This window comes from Ixodes scapularis, unplaced genomic scaffold (assembly GCF_016920785.2).
Source record: "Ixodes scapularis isolate PalLabHiFi unplaced genomic scaffold, ASM1692078v2 PGA_scaffold11__112_contigs__length_91849675, whole genome shotgun sequence".
Classification (NCBI taxonomy): domain Eukaryota; kingdom Metazoa; phylum Arthropoda; class Arachnida; order Ixodida; family Ixodidae; genus Ixodes; species Ixodes scapularis.
The window spans coordinates 263,676-283,992 of record NW_024609837.1 but is presented as its reverse complement, the minus strand read 5'-3'; the positions used below and the strand labels follow the sequence as shown (position 1 = coordinate 283,992).

Sequence of the window (20,317 nt, the reverse complement as noted above, 5' to 3'; positions counted from 1 at the left end):
AAGCTCTGGCATTATTAGCCCTGAAAGCCAGCACAACTACCGGTGTGGTCATTGTGCCCTGATTGGGTGAGGTGTACCGTGACGTTAGGGAAAGAAATCCGTTACGCGGTCTCGCATCCGGCTGGCTTTTCCTGTTTTGCAATCATGCTGACGTACTGTTCATTGCCGCATTGCAAATCCCGAAAAGAAGCGGAATCAGCTTTCAACACTCAAAGACGTCGAGGTTAAAGAATCAAACTAAGGACGGGAAAGGCACCGTCAACGACTTTCTCAGTGACTTTCTGTCACTTTTACAACAGCCTACTACATGCTCACAAAGCCTGGCAGTTCGACGACGGAGCCACAGAGTGCCCGGTCAAAGATTTGGACCACAGAGCATCACAGAGCGACCCCGCAGAAAGGCGAGACGCCCAGCTGCTGCGTCGAGCCGCAGCGGGGCGCCAGTCATGTAGCTCTCCTCTCCTCCATTGTCTGCCGCTCCACCTTTTTCATTCCGGCAGCCGCTTCTCGTGGCGATCTGCCAGGCTTTGTCAGTATAAAGGAAGCTATGCTATTACATTTATAATTCTAAAGGTTAAAGGTACCGACAGCTATCAGCGGAGGCAATTCGGCCGATGAACCTCCCCGTTTATCCACACGACACAAGACGATCGTGCGAGGGGTCTGTCAAGCGGCGGCGCAAGTGTTTTTGCTGTTCCTTCCATGTTCATGCGTTAGGAGAATATTACACCCCGCTTTGTAGGAATTTAAAATGCATTTATATCAAAGGCCTTTGGGCGGTTGGCAAATTAGCTCGGGAACTCGATTTTGCGCGTGCCACTCTGCATGCGCTGGTTCGCGGATGCTTTAAAGGCCGTGGGCCTGAAGGCCTTTGAAATGCTCATGGACCAGGGTAGTTTTACATAAATGTAGCTTTTTCCTGAATCAATTATATAGTTCGTAAACGTATGCAGTCATTTTTTTTATTTTTTTATGACACGCACAAATACTGGAACTGTGTTTGTATGATAGCAGGAAAAACGGCCGAATTGTCCCCAATTGCACATATGAGATGTATTAAACTGCCCAAACTATGCGCAGCAACGTAGCGCCGTAATTTCGAATGTTTATACTTACTCATGTGACTATTTATTTATTCATAAAATACACCGTTCAGTTTGAATTGTCATTTCCAGACAAAGGTTATCTTTTTTCAGGTCCCCAAATCTTCCTCGGCCACCAAACTCACTACAGCTGAACTGTCTGACAACAAAAAAAGACCGCAAGAACAGCAAGCATTCGAAAAACTGCCCACTCAAGGATGGTGGACTAGTTGCAAACTATGTGGAACATTTGAAGGATGACAGTTTGCCGGAGCAACGCTTCTGGTATTTTAGCTTCACGCTAATTTTGGTTTAGCTAAACCTTATTGTTAGACCCTGTAAAACGAAAATAGTCGAAAAGGGACTAATAACGTTCTAGACATTTCATTTACGTTTGTTGTACCTTACTTGAGGGATAAAATAAGTCCACGTATACCACCAGTAGAATCCACTGAACTGCTATCGGAATCCAGCAGAGGTCAAATGCGAGCAATGTAAACAGATATTAATAAATAACTGACATATGCCCGTGTTGCTTCTTTCTTTACTTTGCCCCTGTGTTCGGGCTGTCTCACTTGTAACTTTCTCTCCATGGCCCGGACTATATTTAACTTGTTGCTCGAGCAGCAACCAGCTTTTCTGTTCCGCCGTTTTTGTTTAAAAGCGGAAATACAAATTTAAAAAAAAAACGCAATAGTACACATAACTTGTAAATTCATACAGACCATCAGCAACATTGATTGTGTGAGTTGTAAGTCTATCGTGATGCTCCAGCAAGTGTGGCCATATTTCTTCCTTTTCATGTACCTGATGTGATATATGCCCTGCTTGCCCTGTCAACCATGCCTGAAATGTTAAGTGTAGTTTTTCCTGCAGCTACAGGCCATACATCAATGACACCATATATGAAAATTCACTCTTTTTGCGAAAAACGCGCACAAAAATGTAAATAGAAACGATCGTGCCGAAAACTAACATCGTCAAAGCCTCCACAAGGCGAGCGGGGCGAGCCAGGAAGAAATTGTGTCCTCGGCGTTGAGTCACTCGGGTTCGCCGTAAGGGGCCGGGGTAAGAGGTTTCACTCTGAAGTGCTGTTTATACTCTGACGTTGAGCGCAGTGAACGCAGCGTAGCGCAGAACGCGTGCCTTTCATTGGCCCTGCAACCAGGAACTCCATATCTGCGACAAATCAATATCTGTGCGCGCTGCGCTACCCCGCGCCCGTCGACGTTACGTTGGAGTATAAACGTACCTTAAGACAAGATGGAAGAAAAAGGCAGCAGCAGCGCGTTTTCCTCCCTCCTACTGAATTGAAATGCTCGTGGAACAGCTGGAACATGTCCGCATGGGCACTTCTCGTGCCCATGCGGACACGAGAAGAAGGGAGGAACGAGACGTTTTTCTCCTTCTCCAGGCAGACGGGAGGAAGAAAACTTCCGTCCTTCTCTTCCATCTTTTTTCGGTGTCGCTTGTCGAGCACGTCGCGCACGTTGTTGAATAAATCTTGTTGAGTTGATTGAGCTTCAGTGGCAGCGGTGGCCGCCTGTAATTCCGTCTTCTAGTCCAAACGTGCAGAACATTTCGGTTGCATTGAAGTTTTTACCACTAATTTTATCGAACGAGCAAACGAAGCCGCCAGAAACAGCGAAGTTCCGGACCATTGCCAGCAACGCTACGTACACTGAGCTAAGAGGGCCGTCTCCGGATTGCGGAACCCACGCGGCACCATGCGGACCATGCGGAACGATGTGTCCACTGCAGTCTTGTTCCCGTTACTTGAAAAATGAAATGGATTACCGTTACAAATTACTTAGACTGAAAAGCAACGGATTACTTTACTCGTTACGTTACAAATTACTTTTACGTTACTTTTCCAGTACGCATATCAAGAAAGCAATAGAAACAATTTCAATATCGTCAAAAATGTTCTGCAACTTTACTTTCACCTTCTCATACGCCCGCATTATGGCAGTCTTTGTGAAAATAAAATATTGTATTTAAGAGAAAGAGTGTAGGTGCAGCCGCCATCCCGCCAGCTTAATGCTACCGGAAATGATCCCTGGAATTCTGCAGACAAAGCAAGCGGTGCGCATGCTCAGTACCAGCGTCTACATCTGCTCGGAGATTCGTAGGTAAGGAACCGATGTTCGAAAGGTCTCTTTTGAAATAGGCCTTTCAAGCGTGAGCGCAACGTCTCAAAAGTTGCGGTTTCGAGGCTCTAGCTTTCACGCACTGTCAGCTTATGCAAGAGCATTTAGTATAGTTGCATGCAGTACTGAAAAATGCATGGGCGGAGCGCTCGTTTTTAAGCTTCGATTTAACGGATGGTCGCACACTCAGACTGTACCGGTTTCTATGTTACTTTAATATTTTTTAAAAGTACCGAGTAATGGAAGTAATCCGTTACAAATATTTTGTAACGAAATTACATTACAAATAACAGCCGCAAAAAAGTAACGTGGAAATTACAAAATTAAAGTAGCAATTACAAAAGTAACGGATTACAAGTAATCTGTTACTTGTACCGGATTACTTCCCATGTCTGGTCCACAGTGGATGAGTCGAGGGTTGACGACGTTATGGAAATCGCGGAAACTGCGTCCAAGACAGGCAGGTTTTGCTGCCGGGTGCCTGGGTGCCTTCTGTGCTGATTTCGGTTCTGTTTTCTGATGCCGAGTGCCAACCGGCAGTCAAAAGTCGTTCTGTATTTCTGCGAGTCAGCAACATAGCAGCAGCAACGCGATGGGACGGTTGCGCGTTGTAAACAGAATACTGGAAATATTGCCAATGTGACCGACTGTTTGCGTATCAGTTGTGTAACAACAAGATGAAATTACGTCAACTGGCGGGCATTGATGCTGCCGGTCGGGCCGTGATCAGAGGGGCGGAGTGCCCCAGGTTGACATTCCGATTCTCGTTGAATAGTTCCGTCCGTCAAGACCACGTGATGGATTACGATGCAATCGATCGACCTGCGGATAGTCATCGTAACGCTGGTCTGAACCATAGCTCCTATCGTAAAGTGGCCAATGTGACTGTCGTCTGCGGTGTCCTGTTGTCTCCTTACCGAGAGCGATTGCGCTCTGGGGAATGGACTGAACAGTATGGAAATATGACGTTAAGAACATATATTTACCTATTTGGAATTTTTGCATTAAAAGAGGATTGTAGGTATAAAATCGACCAAGAATCCATCCCTTCTTTTGCTGTTTCAATATACTACGGTTCCTGGTAAACTGCCCTCCAAGTGGCGCGCTGGGATGAGCGCTAAAAGTTTTCAGGCTCGTTGCGGCGTAGTTGCGTACACTTAACACTTGCCGCAATTCGCGGCTTTGACTGCATTCAAGTTGATCAAAAATCGATTTGTCTGTCCGTGAAGCTTCGCTTCCACCTGATCGAATACCCCCTCGGCTCATATTAATTCAAGACGGCAACGGCAGCCGCACACAAACAACGCGATTAAAAAAAAAAAAATACGACAATAAAAATATTGGTTACGACGTGCCGTGCGGGTAATCAAACGAATGGCGTTGAACTGCATTGGAGCGGCTTGATGTTTTTGCTTTAAAAAAATTACGGCATCAGCGTTTTCTTTTTACTAAGAGAATCATCCCCTGAGCCGTTCAAAATGCTCTCAGAGGCATGACATTGCTGGAAAAAAATCAACATGCTGAAAATATGTTTTATTCCTTAGGTAGGCACCGAGAATATCCGTACCTTCAAACCGACCAGTATTAAAGGCGGAAAAGCAGATCACAGATGTAGTTATCGGGTTAGCGTGCTGATGCATTGATGTCCCGGGTGTCGTATTGTTCATTTTCTTGGGTCGTAAAAATATCACTTTACATGCTGTCAGCCTCTCGAAGGTAACTTTAATGGCAGCTCGCATCAGCTTTCCTGTCTCTATATCGCGAGTCACCTCGGCTTTTATCACAATCATCGTCCCAGTGGCAGATTTCTAAAGATAATATTTCCAGAAAAATTTCTTAAATTTGTTTTCGATTCTGCAGCATACGCTTGACCACCATACGAGAGCAATGGTAGTATTATGTAGGTATCACTGCAGCTTATCATTCCAATCAGGCAGACTTCGGTGTCTTAAGTGGTGCTCCAGAATATAAGATCTTCGTAAAAAGAGCAGCTAAAAAATGTAGGTATAAGATGCACTTAAAATGATTTTCTGTTTCATAATCAAGCTTATACAGTTTTTTTTTTTCGGTAGGGGCGGCAATAAAAATCAACAGGATATTCTTCTGCACTACTATCTTCTTCAGGGCTAATTGCTATTGTGTTACTGCGAATGCGTTCTGTAAATTAAGAGTTTCTTTGTTTTGTTTTTTTCCGAAATGAGCCAAATTTATGTGATGCGAAATGGAGCTAAACAGAAATGATTGCTTAATGGACTAGCTTTCAGCCCTGTACCGTGGCTACCTTTACACTGTTTTGTATCGCATAATATGGGGCCGATTTGAGATTAATACATTTTGGAGACGATAGATATCCAGATAAACGTACTCTAATTTTCAGCCAAAATTCGCTTAATTTCAATTTCTGTATTTGGCTCATTTCGAAAAAAAAAAAACTGCTTCTCTTTAACCTCACATGAAGGAGATCTGAAAGTAAAAGAAAAAAATAGCAATCCTATGAATCTTCCGAGAAACAAAAGCCAGCGCCAAAAGGCAAGCAACTTCCGCATGGTGTATGAACTTTGGAATGACGCATTTGCTTAAGCAAAAATATCCTAAAGTGAAAAAGCATAACAACAAAATATGTTTATATTAAAGAAAAAAACAGCAGTGAGGGTGATCGCCTCAGAAATTCAACGATACTTTTGTGCTGCTTTCCTATTGTAAAATAAAAAAAAAAAAAATATTTTTCCTTAATTTTTTTTTTTTTTTTTTTTTATAGAGAGGAACAGGATTTCTATAATTTTATATTCTTTTTTTAATAAATGGTTCAGAGTGCCTGAAAACACAAAGCGGAAGTCCGTTAAACTGTAAGACAACGACCGGGAAGCAAGGCGCGTGAAAAGTTTAAGACAGATCCTGTATGTTTTATCCGGTCAGTGACGGATCTTTTTTTTCTTTCTGTTGTTTACCTTATACTTTATTTCGCTTGAAGTTCAAGCGAAGCCGACGCTAGGACACGAGGAGCCACTCAGGCACCATCGAAAGAGCATCGTCACGGGGTTCCTGGCCTTTGTGGGTTTTCTGCTACCGGCAGAAGCAATCACACACACACACACACACACACGAAAAAAAAAAATAAAGAAAGCGCGCGAAACCACGGGACATTTACTGTGCAGGATTGGTTTAGCAGGCGATATCATAGCATTGATGATGAGCGCCGTGCAGATGCACTTTTAGCGCTGTTTGATTGGATCTGTTGAAGTTGAATCGTAGCGTCCGCTGTAGAAGAACGGTGTATAGCAATCTATGAAAAGCAGTCAATATTCATTTATGGTAAATATCTCACCTAAAACGAACGATATGCTGACACAGTATACGGGTGTTGAAAGCACAAGTCGTTGCTAAGTAATGAATGGGATCTGGAAAGACTCGAGTTCCTTCGGAAAAAATTGTGAGACCTATATAGTCACTCATATATTAGAGAAACAGGGGGCATGTCGCATTATGTCCAGGTGTACTGCTTGATAGTCTCTTTTTCGGCGTGTGTACATACGTTTCCAGCCTTCTCTTTAACACTTGGGTAATCTTGGTTAAAGATCGGCTGTCAGCATAGAAAGTAGCGAGCCGTTGGTGACCCAACATAGTCGATGCATCACCTTGTGCCTTCCTCCGAAATCACCTCCATCTCACTTCAGAGCGATGGTTTTTTGTATTGGCGTTCGAAAACCTACACGGGTTCCTTGCCGCTCGGCTCGTTTTATTATGTGATGTTACTTTCGAGAGCAACTCGGATATAATCTGTAGTAAACAGCCTACTATCATCATCAAAAGTGCCATCAAGCCATGAGCACAGGCTCGCGTGTCTTGTCGTTCGAGTTTTCGAAACTAGATGTCCTAACGGCCGAACATGCTTAAATTCTGCTCCTCGTCAATAAATATCTTGACGGGCTGAACCAGAATTCAACATTGGCGACTAAAACCAAGGGCTCCTGAGGATCAGCGGCAACTCCAACTACCGAAGCGTGGTGGACACCAGCAACCACCGCTTTCATGGCCCTAGGACGTTTGACTCCGACAAGGAAGTGTAGAAACTCTACCAGATAAGATTTCATGCTTGTTTGGACGTCGCGAAGATGACTGCCGACGTCGACAAAAATAATTTATTGGAAGCTTCACTTTGGTCAACCACGTTTCAGATGTTTTGCACCCTGGTTCAACCTCTAAATTTCTCCAAACTAAGGTATAAAGACCTGGTCACACAGCTCCAGGATCACTTCGTCCCGAGGAAATTAAAAAGGGTTCGAGCGAGCCAAGCTATTTTCGGCACGTCAAGAGGAATCGGAAAACCTGAAAGATTTCCTGACAAGACTGCGGTCTATTATTGTGACTTGCAAATGTGATACTGAAACCAACGCCAGGAGTTGTTCACTTTTGACGGCATTCATTGGTGGTCTCTATGACTTACGCATCCGGGCACGTTGAGTAATGGAGAGCGATCAGTCCCTAGACAGTGCTCTGCTGCTGGCTGAGTCCTACACTAAAAAAAAAAAGCCCATGCGTCCACTTTCCCGCAGAACACTCAAAGAGCCAATCACCGCAAGTTAAGTAGGTAGCACAGCGAATGACGATGCTGAAACATATGCTTAGACCAAAAAATACAGTCTTAGTTATGAAATTATAGAAATGGAAAACGTCACGCTTGCATTGCCTAATGTCACAACTCAGACTGCGTTTTTTAGTCTAAAGATATGTTTCGGCAGTTTCTTCGCTGAGCTGCCTTCGTAAATTTCTGTGATTGACTCTCCAACTGTTGTGAGGGAAAAGTGACGCACGCACGTTTTCTAGAGTGCACCTCAGGCCTGAAGCGGAGTCCCGCCAGTTGAATCATCCAGACAAAAATGCGCTGCACGTCCACGAAGTAAAGCATCCTACTTCTGGCCAAGCCAAGTGTTTCCGGTGCCTCAATAGCAACCACATGAAGTAACATTGTCAATATTGGATAGAAACCCGCCAGAACTGCGGCAAGCAAGGTCAAACAGCGATTTGCGCTCCAGCGACCGCAACAAACACCGGGGAAATCGCAAACGGGACGTCGAAACCGTCATATACCTGTTTGCTACTCGCAATAAAGACGACGAATTCACCACCTGTCTTGCTCAAGGGATCCCCACTGATCTATAAGTGGACACTGTCTCCAAGCTGACGCTAGTGGACATCGAAACCTGGGAGGAGTTAGGATAGCCGCCACTCGAGCAGAGTGCAACCTGTGTTGCGCTTCAAGAACCAGAGAATTCCTCTTAAGGAACCATGTGTTCTCAGTGCCACACTAGGCCACCAGACAGCACCGCGGGAAGCTGTGGGGACAGGAAAAAGACACACGAACTTGATTGGGCGAACGCAGATCGACATGCTCAAGATCGATTTGAACAGACTATTTGTTAGATCCGTTTAACTGATTACACACGCCACTCGGGAATCAATGCTCGCGCGATCTTATATTTCGTGGCCAATGATTGACCAAGAAATCGAGATAGGAGCACCATGGACTACCAGAACAATTCGGTAGCCAACAATGAACAGCAGTTCATAAGTTTCCAAAGTAAGCCATTTCTGGCTCTAAACGGCATTTATCATCTTCTCACGCCACCGAATCATCCCAAATCGAATGGTCAGGGCGAGAAATTTGTGAGGACGTTCAAGATCCGCTCTCCGCCTGCAAAGGTGAAGGACAGCTGGAAGAACCTGCAAGATTTCCTGATGCGACACCAGATTACTCCCCACACCTCCACCAGCAAGCCACCATGCGAAATTTTAAACCACCAACACTAAAGGACGGTCCTCGATTTCTTAAAAACATAATTTAAACCTTCCATGTCTCGAAAGGTCTGCCCAAAGAACTCGCGCTCGTTTGAAGCATACCAAAAAGTATAGATCAAGCACCGGCTGAGAAAGCAGCACTGGATAAAGGGCGGGTTTAAAAAAAGAATTGACAGTTGTTTTTGAGGTCCTGGAAAAGAACCGTAAACTTCGACGTGTTCATGCTTATTACCTGAAGGACCGAGTGACATCAGATGTTTCATATGACCTCGTGTTTCTGGTCAGCACAGATTAACTAGAGGAATGCCCCGCGTCTTCAACAGACCTTCTAATGCCTGCGAGCCTCAGAGGTCCACCGTATGATCTGCAACTCATTCCATGGTATTCTTAGTGAAGACGCATAGCACCCCAGCGGTTCCAGTCTTCGAGACAGGAGAGATGTAGCAGAGGGTCTCATCAAGGGCGCCATCAAGCCCGGAGCACGGGCTCGCGTGTCTTGTGGCTCGAGTGTTCGGAACTAGATGTCCTGACGACCGGACATGCTTAGATTCTTCTCCTCCTAAACAAATATCTTGACCGGCTGAACCAGACTACAACATAATCGAGTAAGATTTCGAAAACAGACAACTTTAAGGTTATTCTCCGCATATTCGCTCCATGGAGTTCAGCCTTAACGCTGTCGAAAGCCGCTTCGCGAATGGGCCTTAACGAGGCCGTAGTGCTGGATTTTCTTTAAGTCATCGAACACTACAGCGGGTCAGAGATTGGAGGCCAATGGTCTGTCAGTGTTCGGCTGCGGTTCATGTAAAATCGATGAACAGTCGAGTATTGTCTCATTGTTCGGCTTGAACTCATGCTCGATTAGTGATGTCACAAGCTCCACCCCAATGCTCACGCAGCAGCATTCATATGACGGTCTTCCGCGTCAAGAATGCAAAACCGGAAAAATGCCAGCTGCCGAACACATAAAATATTTTGCGTTGAAGTTAACAAATGCAAGGTCAGTTCAGGCACGTGTAGATAGGAAGTTTAAAAGGCATGTAGAGGTGAGTGCCATTTCGCAGGTGACGTGTATAAAATACGACAGAGGTTTTTTAAGTTGCATATTTATCTCGGGTCACTATTCATACATGAACTTTTGATAATTGAAGTGAAACACACCTAAAATGTAAGAGCATGACGCACATATTCACGAGAAATGAGTGTGAACTAGCACTTCATAAGTTAGCAGGCATGCGCCTACAGAATAATGACCTTCGAGTTATGCGTCACAGTGTGAATTCGTACCATGCTCAAATCCCATGTTTGTTCCTCTTGTTTACGAAACTTTGTTATTTTAAACAAGAATATTATTTGCTAATGCCAATTTTTAACTTGAATATTCCATAAGACAAAAAATAAATATTGAACTATCAACCTGTTCTCGCTCTAGTTTGCCACGGATCACAGAGGGAATGTGAACTAGTAAAAACATGGGAACGTATTCTCAAATATAGAAGACAAAATATCCATTGCTCTGAGGTACCCATTGTCCCACAATTGTGGGAGTACCAGCGAATTATCATCAGAGCGTTTTCCAGTTGTCGAAATTAACCAGCAACTTCAAAATGTCTAGGTTACCTATGCAATAAATGCAATGCACCTGGGGTATTTTTCCGTTGCTCATCATCTGCACTTTCCCTCAAGTGTGTGACATGTGGAAACTTTTTGTCAACACCACCCTGACATACACTCTGAGACTCAAGTTTACTGATTTAGTGGTATTCGATGAGGCACACCAACTTTCATTACAAACACTGGGTTTATTTTGACTCATTAAAATATTCAACATCCAAATCTCACTCGAAACTTCATAGACTAAAAGTTATGTATTTCACTACATAAGCTCTTCAACAATGATTGATTCTTCAACTCTGAAGGGTGCTTCCACGAGGCATATCCCTTGGAACTTTTTGGGGTCAAATGATTCTACACATTTAGTGAATGTCCGGCAAAGTTTCAAGCAGGGTTATGGTTTTAACCCAATAAAGTGTACTCGTGACTACTCGGGTAATAATTCTTTCATTCCCTTGAGTGGTTATCAATGAGACACTTAATTGTAGTTTGAATGTGTTGTGTTGCTAGAAACCATATTATCCCGAGTACTCAGGTGCACCCTTACGTTCCGCACAGAAGCTGTCGCTACAGTTCCGAGAAACTCTAGACAGGAATATTAAAAAGAATGGGCTTGAGGGCTCTACTCTTTCTATTCATTCGGAGAAACTGAATAGATTACATTTGATAAACTCAGTTCTGTGGTTTATATAATGCAATTATTTAGGGGGAAACATAAACGGACGTACAAACATGTATGTTCGTTATTTTGTGTTTTCTTCGTAAATGTGTGCATCGTATAATCAACACACTGATTCTCACCTCTGCGTTACATAAACACCCTGTCTTCAAATGTCGTGTCTTCTTAGTACTCCCAAAGCTACGGTTCCGCATATTCAGGGAAATAATTTATGAAATCGAGCAGAGATATTTTATTTATTCATTTATTCATCCATTCATGCATTAATTCGTTCGTTAGTTTGTTTATTTGGTTGTTTGATGGTGCTTGTTCATTTCTTTATTTATTTTACAGAAAAAACCTGTAGCTCCGATGCTCCGGCATCATTAGCAACGATAGCAAGCACAAACGTCGCTCCGGTCGACGCACCCTGATTGGGTGAGGCGTACCGTGACTTCAGGGACAGGAGTCCGCTACGCGATCTCGCACCCGGCTGGCATCCCTGCCCCCGTTTCCTGGTTTGCGATCATGCTGACCTGCTGTTCAGTGCCGCAATGCAAATCACGAAAAGAAGCCGGTATCAGCTTTCACTACCGAAACACGGCGAGGTTAAAGAATGCATAGGAAATCAAACTAAGGACCGTCAACGTCGGCCATTGTGTGCCGCAAGCATTTGGAGGAGCGGGAATTCTTTTACCTGGTGTACAAGAAGCTGGATAACACCAATGCCAACGCGCTTCCGTACATTTCTAAGTGTGTTTTTCACTTTTATCATAGACTCCTCTATACTCACAAAGCCTGGCAGTTCGACGACGGTGCCATAGAGTGCCGTGTCGCAGATTTGGAGGGCGAATAGCTGGTGCACAGAGCATCAGAGAGACATTCCTCGGAGAACCTGGACGCCAGAGCACATCTCTCCCAGTGGCGAGGACCCGAAACGCACTTTTTGTGTGTTTCGGGTCCTCTGCGAGACGCCGGAGCAAGGCGAAACGCGCCGCTGCGGCGTCTCGCCGCAGCGGGGCGCCAGTCACGTGTCTCTCCTCTCATCCGTTTTCTGCCGCTCCACCTTTTCCATTTCGGCGACCGGTGGCGCAAGTGTTTTTGCTGTTGACTGCATGTTCATGAGTTACGAGAAAATTACACCCCGCTTTGCGGCCATGAATGGCTTTCGGGCGGTTGGCAAATTAGCTCGCGAACCCGAATTTGCGCATGCTCTGCATATGTTGGTTCGCGGATGCTTTGAAGGCCTTGGGTCTGAAGGCCTTTGAAATGCTCGTGAAACAGGGTTGTTTTATATAAATATGGCTTCTTCGTGAATTAATTATATTGTTCGTACACGTATGCAGTCATGTTTTATTTTTTAGGAAACGCACGGATACTGGAAATGTGTTTGTATGCTAGCAGGAAAAACGGCCAATTCGCCATCTATGAGACCTCATATAAAAATTTACTCTTCCTACGAAAAATGAGCCTAAAAAGGTAAATAGAAGCGATCGTGCCGACAACTAACGTCGTCACAACCTCCACAAGGCGAGCGGGGCAAGTCAGGGAAAAATTGTGTCCTCTGCGTGAAGTCACCTCGGTTCCCCATAAGGGGGCGCCACGTAAATTTCTCGAGGCTAATAGCAGCACCTGCTGTCAGCCTCGAGAAATTTACGTGGCGTCCCATATATAAAAACGCTCAAGAGCAAAAACACAATGACACTTAAATACAGAGGACGGTCTGTCAATAAACAAAATACATACACGTCGCTACATATATTCAGAAAATGTAAAATGACAATCCTTCTAATAATCAATATCGTGGCCTATTGCGTTAGTTTAGAAATAAACACAGTAGTTTCGTGGGTATGTTCTTTATCAAAGTAAGCCTCAATTATTCCAGGCAACGACTGAGAACCTTACTCCTTATAAATTTTATAGTTTTGACGATAACGCAATGATATAGTGCAGATAAAATGTTACAAAAATATCAAAACTCCTACACCTGGCAAGCTATTGACGCAAAAGGCTAAAAATAACGTTTGCTCCGGCACGTTTTAATGCACTGAACATAGGCGAGAATCGACTTTGATTATCTTAAATTCGTTAAATCTAAATTTTCCGTGTTCATGGTTGTGGACGGGGTGACCTTACCTCACATCTGAAAACTGTGCGAGATTGTCAAAAGTAGACTACGTATACCAAATGCCAGTTTCATTTTCATTCCCGTCACGAGTTCTAAACCTTAAAAAAAAAAAAAAAACTAAGATTGAAATATATTTATTAATCTTGCGGTTCGGTCAGATTCTCGCATGTTTTCTAGAACACATCTTATATCTAAAAGTGGCATATACCTTTTTTATAAGACTTTCTGTCTTTAATGGCTAACATATGACAAGGGAAGTGTACAGTGCGTCTCCCGGACCGCAACTGTTCGGAGCAATGATCCCCAATGCGAAAGTCCCGTAAGCAAACGAATGAAATAGGAGGTAACTTTTTTTAACATTTAGATGCAATTTTAATGCCACTGCCCGTGTATAAACTTCCGTGAATTACCAATAAAATACACATAACAAACTTGAAGAGCATGACGCACGTCACCAAAAAAATGTAGGATGTTGGAACGCAAAATAATAAGTAATAAAATGTAAAGCATTGTATACAAAATCCTTCACTTTGCTGTTATGATCCACAATAAGTGAGTGTCCAAACTAAAACAAAATTCCGTCTTAGTTCCTCTCGGAAACAAAATGTTTATTACGCTAAACAAGACAATTAGATGTAAAGGCCAAAACACATACGTGACTTGCTCTGTGAGGTAGTAAATTATCTTTGAACAATCAATCAGTTCTCGTTCTAGTTTTCGACGGATCACAGCGCATGCAAAACTGCCGTGTATTATGTTCATGTTTGCCAAGTATAGCGAATACGACATAGGGGAAGGAGGAGCGGGGGGGGGGGGGGGGGGGGAGTATCACATGGAACACCACTTTGTTGGACGTTGCTCGCGGTGTATCCTTAAAACAGTGCTTCAGGACAACGTTCTCAGGTATTTCAAAAAAAGTTAACGCCGCGCGTGCACAGCGTGGATCGGTGCTCAAGGTACGAGAGCGCACGGCTACCTATAGCTTTGGCTTCGCTGCCTGCGAGAATTGCAGGAAGATACACGTTCAACATCCGCTCTACGCAATCATATTCGTTGATCTTTAAAGACGATAAATAAGAGCTACTTCTCAGCATGCTCTGCGAACACCGTCCAACAATATGGCGCCCCGTGCGTGACCGAACAACGGCGGATGCAACCGGAAAGACCGGCAGGGGAGAGCAAAGCGTGCCACGGAGAAGCACGGAACGCCTTGAGGCCACAGACTGAGCGCGGTCGCAGACCAGAAAAAACGCTTCTCATAACACCAACCGATTGTAACCTAAACAGTTGAACAAATATATCCTTGCATTATCCCAAATTCACCGGTACATTACAACGGCGACGAGGATGGGATTCACGCAACAAAGACGGATATAAAAAAAACTGAGCGACATTGGAACAAAGGAGACAGTTGTAACGTGAGCGACTTCCCATCTCGAACCTAAAGAATACCTCGCATCAGGAAAATTGAAGAGTTCGATCAAAAATCGGAATCATTGTCTTCGTACATCCAAAGAGTCGAAGTGTTTTTCGCTGCTAACGACATTCTGGAGTCAAAGCGAGCAGATATTATTCTCACTATTGCCGGACGAGAAATGCACGGACAAATAAGAAACTTGGTGGCACCTGCAAAACTAACCACCAAGACTTGTGTACACATCGTTCAACCCGACGCCCAATGAAACGGTTGAACGCTACAACTTCTACACCGGAAGCACATGGAATACGAAGCCATCGCAGACTACGTAGCTGAGCTGAAACAACTTTCCCTGCAATGCAACTTCGGTGTTTCTCTCAACAACCGGATCCGAAAAAAGCTCTCTGACGACATTAAGAACGGAAACATCCTCGAAAAGCTGCTGGCTGAACCGACGCTGAAATTCAAGGCAGCGGTGGATGTTACCACTTCGATGGAGTTAGCCACGAAAGAGCGACACCGAGACCCAGCAAGGTGTCAATCACTTGGCCCCCATGGGCGGAAATACAAGACGTCACTTCCGAAAAAGGCAATCGAGGGAAAAGGAAAATCTCGCACAAGCAGGATCCCCTGTCACAATTGCGGCATCAATAATCACGACCCTGAAACCTGCTTTGCAAGGAAGAAGACTTGTAAAACATTCGGAAGAACTGGACACTTCCAAATGATCTGCCGCGACAGGAGAAGTGATCACCAAGATTAAAAAAAAGGAACGATAAACCAAATTTCACTAACCATTTCACCACACAGGACTCGAGAGACAAAACACCGCTTTACTTCAACGACTCAAGCCACCCGAAACCCATCGCAGTAACCGTGGAGATTTGCAACAAACCTCTTCAGATGGAAATCGACACATGCTCACGCGTGACAGTGATCAAACTATAGACGTTTTAAGAAATTTCTTTATATATCCACTTGACACCTTCGGGAATAACGCTGAAGCCGTACACTGGCAAGGTTATCGTTCAAGAGGGAATAATTTAAGTGGAGATGCGGTACAACGGGCAAGTCAAGCGTCATGAAATCCAAGTGGTGAAGAATGGGGGACCTGCCATACTGAGAATGGCATGGGTTCAGGATTTTCAAGTGAACTGGACGGAGGCACACAGCGTGGGAGCAGAAGTCTAACTCTCGCAAGTGAGCTTGAGAAACACGATTCCCACTTTGAAGGTCTGGGAGAACTGAAGGACTACGCCATAAAACTCTGCGTGAATGAACGTATTCAATTAAAGTTTTGTCAGAACAAAATTAGTTCCATACGCTCTCCGAAAAAAGATCGAGGAGGAGCTGGATCGTCTTGAGAAAGACTCAATCACTCCTGTGATGAGGAGTGGGTGGGCGACCACAATCGCTCCAGTGATGAAAGGAAGTTGACAAGTCCATATATACAGTGATTACGAGGTTACACTCAACTCAGCCTTAAATCCAGATAAGTACCCACTACCAAAAACTGGAGATAACTTTGTGAACATTTTCCATGGGGAGAAGTACACCAAGCTGGATTGCGAACAAGCCTACTTCCAAATACCTTTGCGGAAGAATCAAGAAATCTCACCGTGATCAACACACACAGAGGACTCTATCATGCAAACAGAATAAGTTGGAATAACCCTAATGTCAGCTGTCTTCCATCGCGTCACTGAAGATCGGGAAGTTGCCGTGCGGAGGCGCAATTCAGGAGGATATCCTGGTAACTGGCACGAACGATCAACATCACCTGCGGAACCTTGACAGGGTACTGCAAAAACTCAAAAATAGTGGCTGTCGCTTGGGAAAGGAAAAATGCTGCTTCATGCAGAACTCCATCGAGTACCTTGGATATGTCGTATGCATGCAAGGAATCCACCCAAATCCCAAGAACATGTATGCAATCCTACAAGCGAAGGCACCCAAAGACTAAAAAGAACACAGAGCATTTCTGGGACTGCTGAACTACTACGGAAAGTTAATCGGGAAAACAACCGACATTCTACATTCGCTACATTAATTTCGGCGAAAAGGTAAAAGGGGAAATGTCTGAGATTAAGCCAGGAAGCCTGAACAAAGCGAAGGAGCCACTCATTAAGAAAGGTCTGCTAGTGCACTGTGACCCTGCACTTCCTCTGGAACTGCACTGTGACGCATCGAGCCATGGCACTGGTGCAGTACTTCAACACGCACTTCCTAACCAGCAACGGAGGCCAATCGCCATCAAGTCAAGAACGCTTTCCAAATGTGAGCAAAACTACTTTCGGATTGACACAGAAGCGCTGAGTCTAGTAGAAGTCGTAAAGAAATTTCACCAGTATTTCTTTGGACGCCGCTTCAGGCTGTGGACGGACCATAAACCTCTGGAATCGATTTTCAATCCCAGTAAGGAAATCCCAGGCACGGATGCAGCAAGAATGCCGCGATGGGCGATCATCTTGTCAGGGTATGACTTCGACATAAAGTATGTGCGAGCCGATAAGAACGTGGTCGCGGAAAAGCAGCCACGGCTCCTAATGACTGACAACGGCGCTACAAAATCAGAAACTACAACAATGGCCGAAATTAAATCTCTCCATCTAAAAACATATCAAGCACTTCCACTCACAAATAAGCTAATGAGCAGAAAGACACGAAAGGACACCGTGCTGTCAAAGGTTTTACGACTCACCACGGAACGATGGCCGGAACAAATAAATTCCGATGACCTCGAGCATTACGTCCGTCGCAGAACGGAACTAACCGTGGAGCTCGACTGCGTAATGTGGGGAACACGCGTCATCGTACCCTCGAGGTACTAAAAACACGTTTTGAACGACTGGCATCAAGGTCATGCGGGAATCACAAAGATTAAGGGAATGGCACGAATCTAGGTGTGGTGGCCACTTTTGAATCATGATATCGAAACAATGGTCCGAAGTTATCGACCGTGCCAGGAAGTCAGCAATGAGGCACCGAAAGTTCCCATACACCCGTGGGAATACCCAACAAATAAATAGTAACAACTGCCTGCAGACTTCGCAGGACCCTTTCAAGGAAGGAATTGCATGCTGATCATTGATGCCTACTTGAAATGACTTCGGACGACGACTTCGGAGGCCACCAAAAGAGTGTTTTTAACTCTCTTTGCAAGATATGGACCGCCAGAAAAGATCGTGACTGTCAATGGCCCGCAATTTCTTTCAAGCGAATTCCGAAATTTCATGACAAGAAACGGAGAGCAGCAGTCATTCTAACCCCAGAACCATTCCGCAACGAACGGTGCAGCAGAAAACTTCGTGGGAATATTCAAGAAGTCTGCCAAGGCAAGCCTGAAGTCGGGGCTGACCATGGAAGAGGCATGCCATAACTGCTTGGGGGCATACCGGACGACCCCGCACACGACAACTGGCTCAACACGTGTTAAAATGATGACCGGAGACGAATTGTGCACAAGGTTCGATCTTCTTCGACCATCAATAACGGAAGTCGTGTGATCAAAACAAGTGAAACAGCACGCCTCGCGCAACACTAAAGAACGACGCCTACATCATAACGACCAGGTATGTGCAAGAAACTACAGGAAAGGCAAGAAATGGCCGAAAGGCGGCGTCGTCCGTGCTCTAGGAAACTGAACATATGAGATTCGCACAAACGATGGAAATACATGAAACTGATACGTCGAACAGCTGAGACACGTAACCAAGGAGGAAGGGGGTATATCTACGAATCAAGAAAACAACCTCAGGCGCGCAAGAAGATCGAGAAAGTTCGCCCTTCCCGCGGCATCAGTCAGCGAAACGGTCTCCGATTTCCAGTGCCGACTTTCCAACCACGATTGAAGACAGTCAGTACGATCCTGCAAAACCGGAGGCAGGCGCTCCAAGCTGGCCTACCACACCGCTTAAAGGCTCGATCCAACAATATTAACTTGGAAAGAACTTACAGTTTTTCATTTTTGCATTGTTTATGTTACCAAAAGGAACAGAGAAACCGCCTAATTCTTTTGAAATATCGCGATTCCGTTTCGTAATAGACAAGAAAAGAACGGGAATATTTGGCGATTCGCAACCGCGTGGTGGTGGCCACGAGAACTAAGTCGTGACGCGGAAGGTGTATAATGTAACCGGTTGGCAAAATGTGTCATTATTTGCTCAATATTCTAATGTCATCTTTGATCAATATTGTCGCTCCAACATGAGTAAATACGTCAAAAACCTCATGTCCTCCACAAAGTTGTACTATATTCAGTTTTAGGGGTGCCATCCGCCCGATGTGAAAAAAAAAAAAAAAACTATTCCTCCCTTCAGCCTCACCTCGTTGTGCTACCACGTCAGTCGAACTTCCTCGCAAAAAGGCAAGCGCTTTGCTCTAACCCCTCTCCCCTTTTCTATAACGCTCAGTGTCTCAGACAAACTTTCAAGGTCGCAATCTGAATCGCCAGCAGAGGCCGCGCGCGCTGAAGGTTCTTAGTCTTTACTACCAGGACGAAAATGGCAATATGATTGCAAAGAAAACAGTGTTTCCTTATTCAGACATACCGACTCATCACAAAAATATTTTGTAAATTAAAATTTTGAAAATTATTATTTAGAAAAATGATGGTACTCAATTGAGTCCCTGGGTAGTCACGTCGTGTGAAAGTTAAGAAACCAATTTTTGTTTTGCAGGCACAAAAACATGTTGCACTTTAAGCACCTGACCCTGGTCTTTACCGCACAGCCGAAGTTTCTACATTTCATTGAACTCCCTAGTTTCATATGGTCAGTAAAATGCCTGAATCCATCTAACCTGGCATCATTGTTTGGTATTGGAGCAGGTGTTCTGGTATTTCTCTGTCCATCTGTAGCAGACCTCGAGACACTTTCAGCAGGAACTTCACGTGAATTTTTTGCTCTGATGCGAGTTTCTGTAACGTCAGCTTCAACATCAATTAAGCTGAGCTTCTTTCATTCTCTGTCCTCTAATTCAAAGTCCCTCAGGTATTACACCCACGCATTGCATACTGCCATGTCCAAGAAATGGGCGAAGAGACGAATTGTCCACTTCTTAGTCCAAAGCGATACCCGGTAGTACGAAACGTACCTTCATAAGGTCGATGCCTCCCATGTTGATATTGTATTGAGCAACGACGGCAGGTCGGGCAACGTCGACTTTCTTGTGCTCCTCCTTTGACCACCTTTTAAGGGGGCGATGCAACAATTTTTTACTTTGCGTAAATACCGTTAAGAATGGGTCCCTGACGTTAATGACCTATAAAACACCCGTTCGTTTTTCACCCCACGCTATAGGAGTCTCCGAAAAAAAAATAAAAAAAAAACGAGCAGCGTTCACTTCCTCAACTCGCAGCCAAAACAAGCGGCCACGTGATCTGGAGCAAATTATATGCCGCCAATGTTGATCATAGCCACGCGCTGGGGTCGGCAAAGCACAGAACACGCGCTGAGCTCCAGACATTGTTAT

At 44.6% G+C, this 20,317-nt stretch overlaps 1 protein-coding gene across 1 annotated transcript in view; it reads right to left on the bottom strand.

Annotated features, from left to right (window-relative positions):
• LOC121835149 (actinia tenebrosa protease inhibitors-like) overlaps nt 1-19,963 on the bottom strand; it is a 60,643-nt gene extending 40,680 nt beyond the window's left edge. Inside the window, exons 1-2 of the mRNA XM_042289109.1 lie at nt 19,940-19,963; nt 19,646-19,763 (exon numbers count right to left, since the gene is read on the bottom strand). Of these exons, the coding sequence (XP_042145043.1) occupies nt 19,646-19,763; nt 19,940-19,963 (142 nt within the window). The remainder of the gene's footprint in view (nt 1-19,645; nt 19,764-19,939) is intronic.
• Between the last annotated feature and the right edge of the window lie 354 nt (nt 19,964-20,317).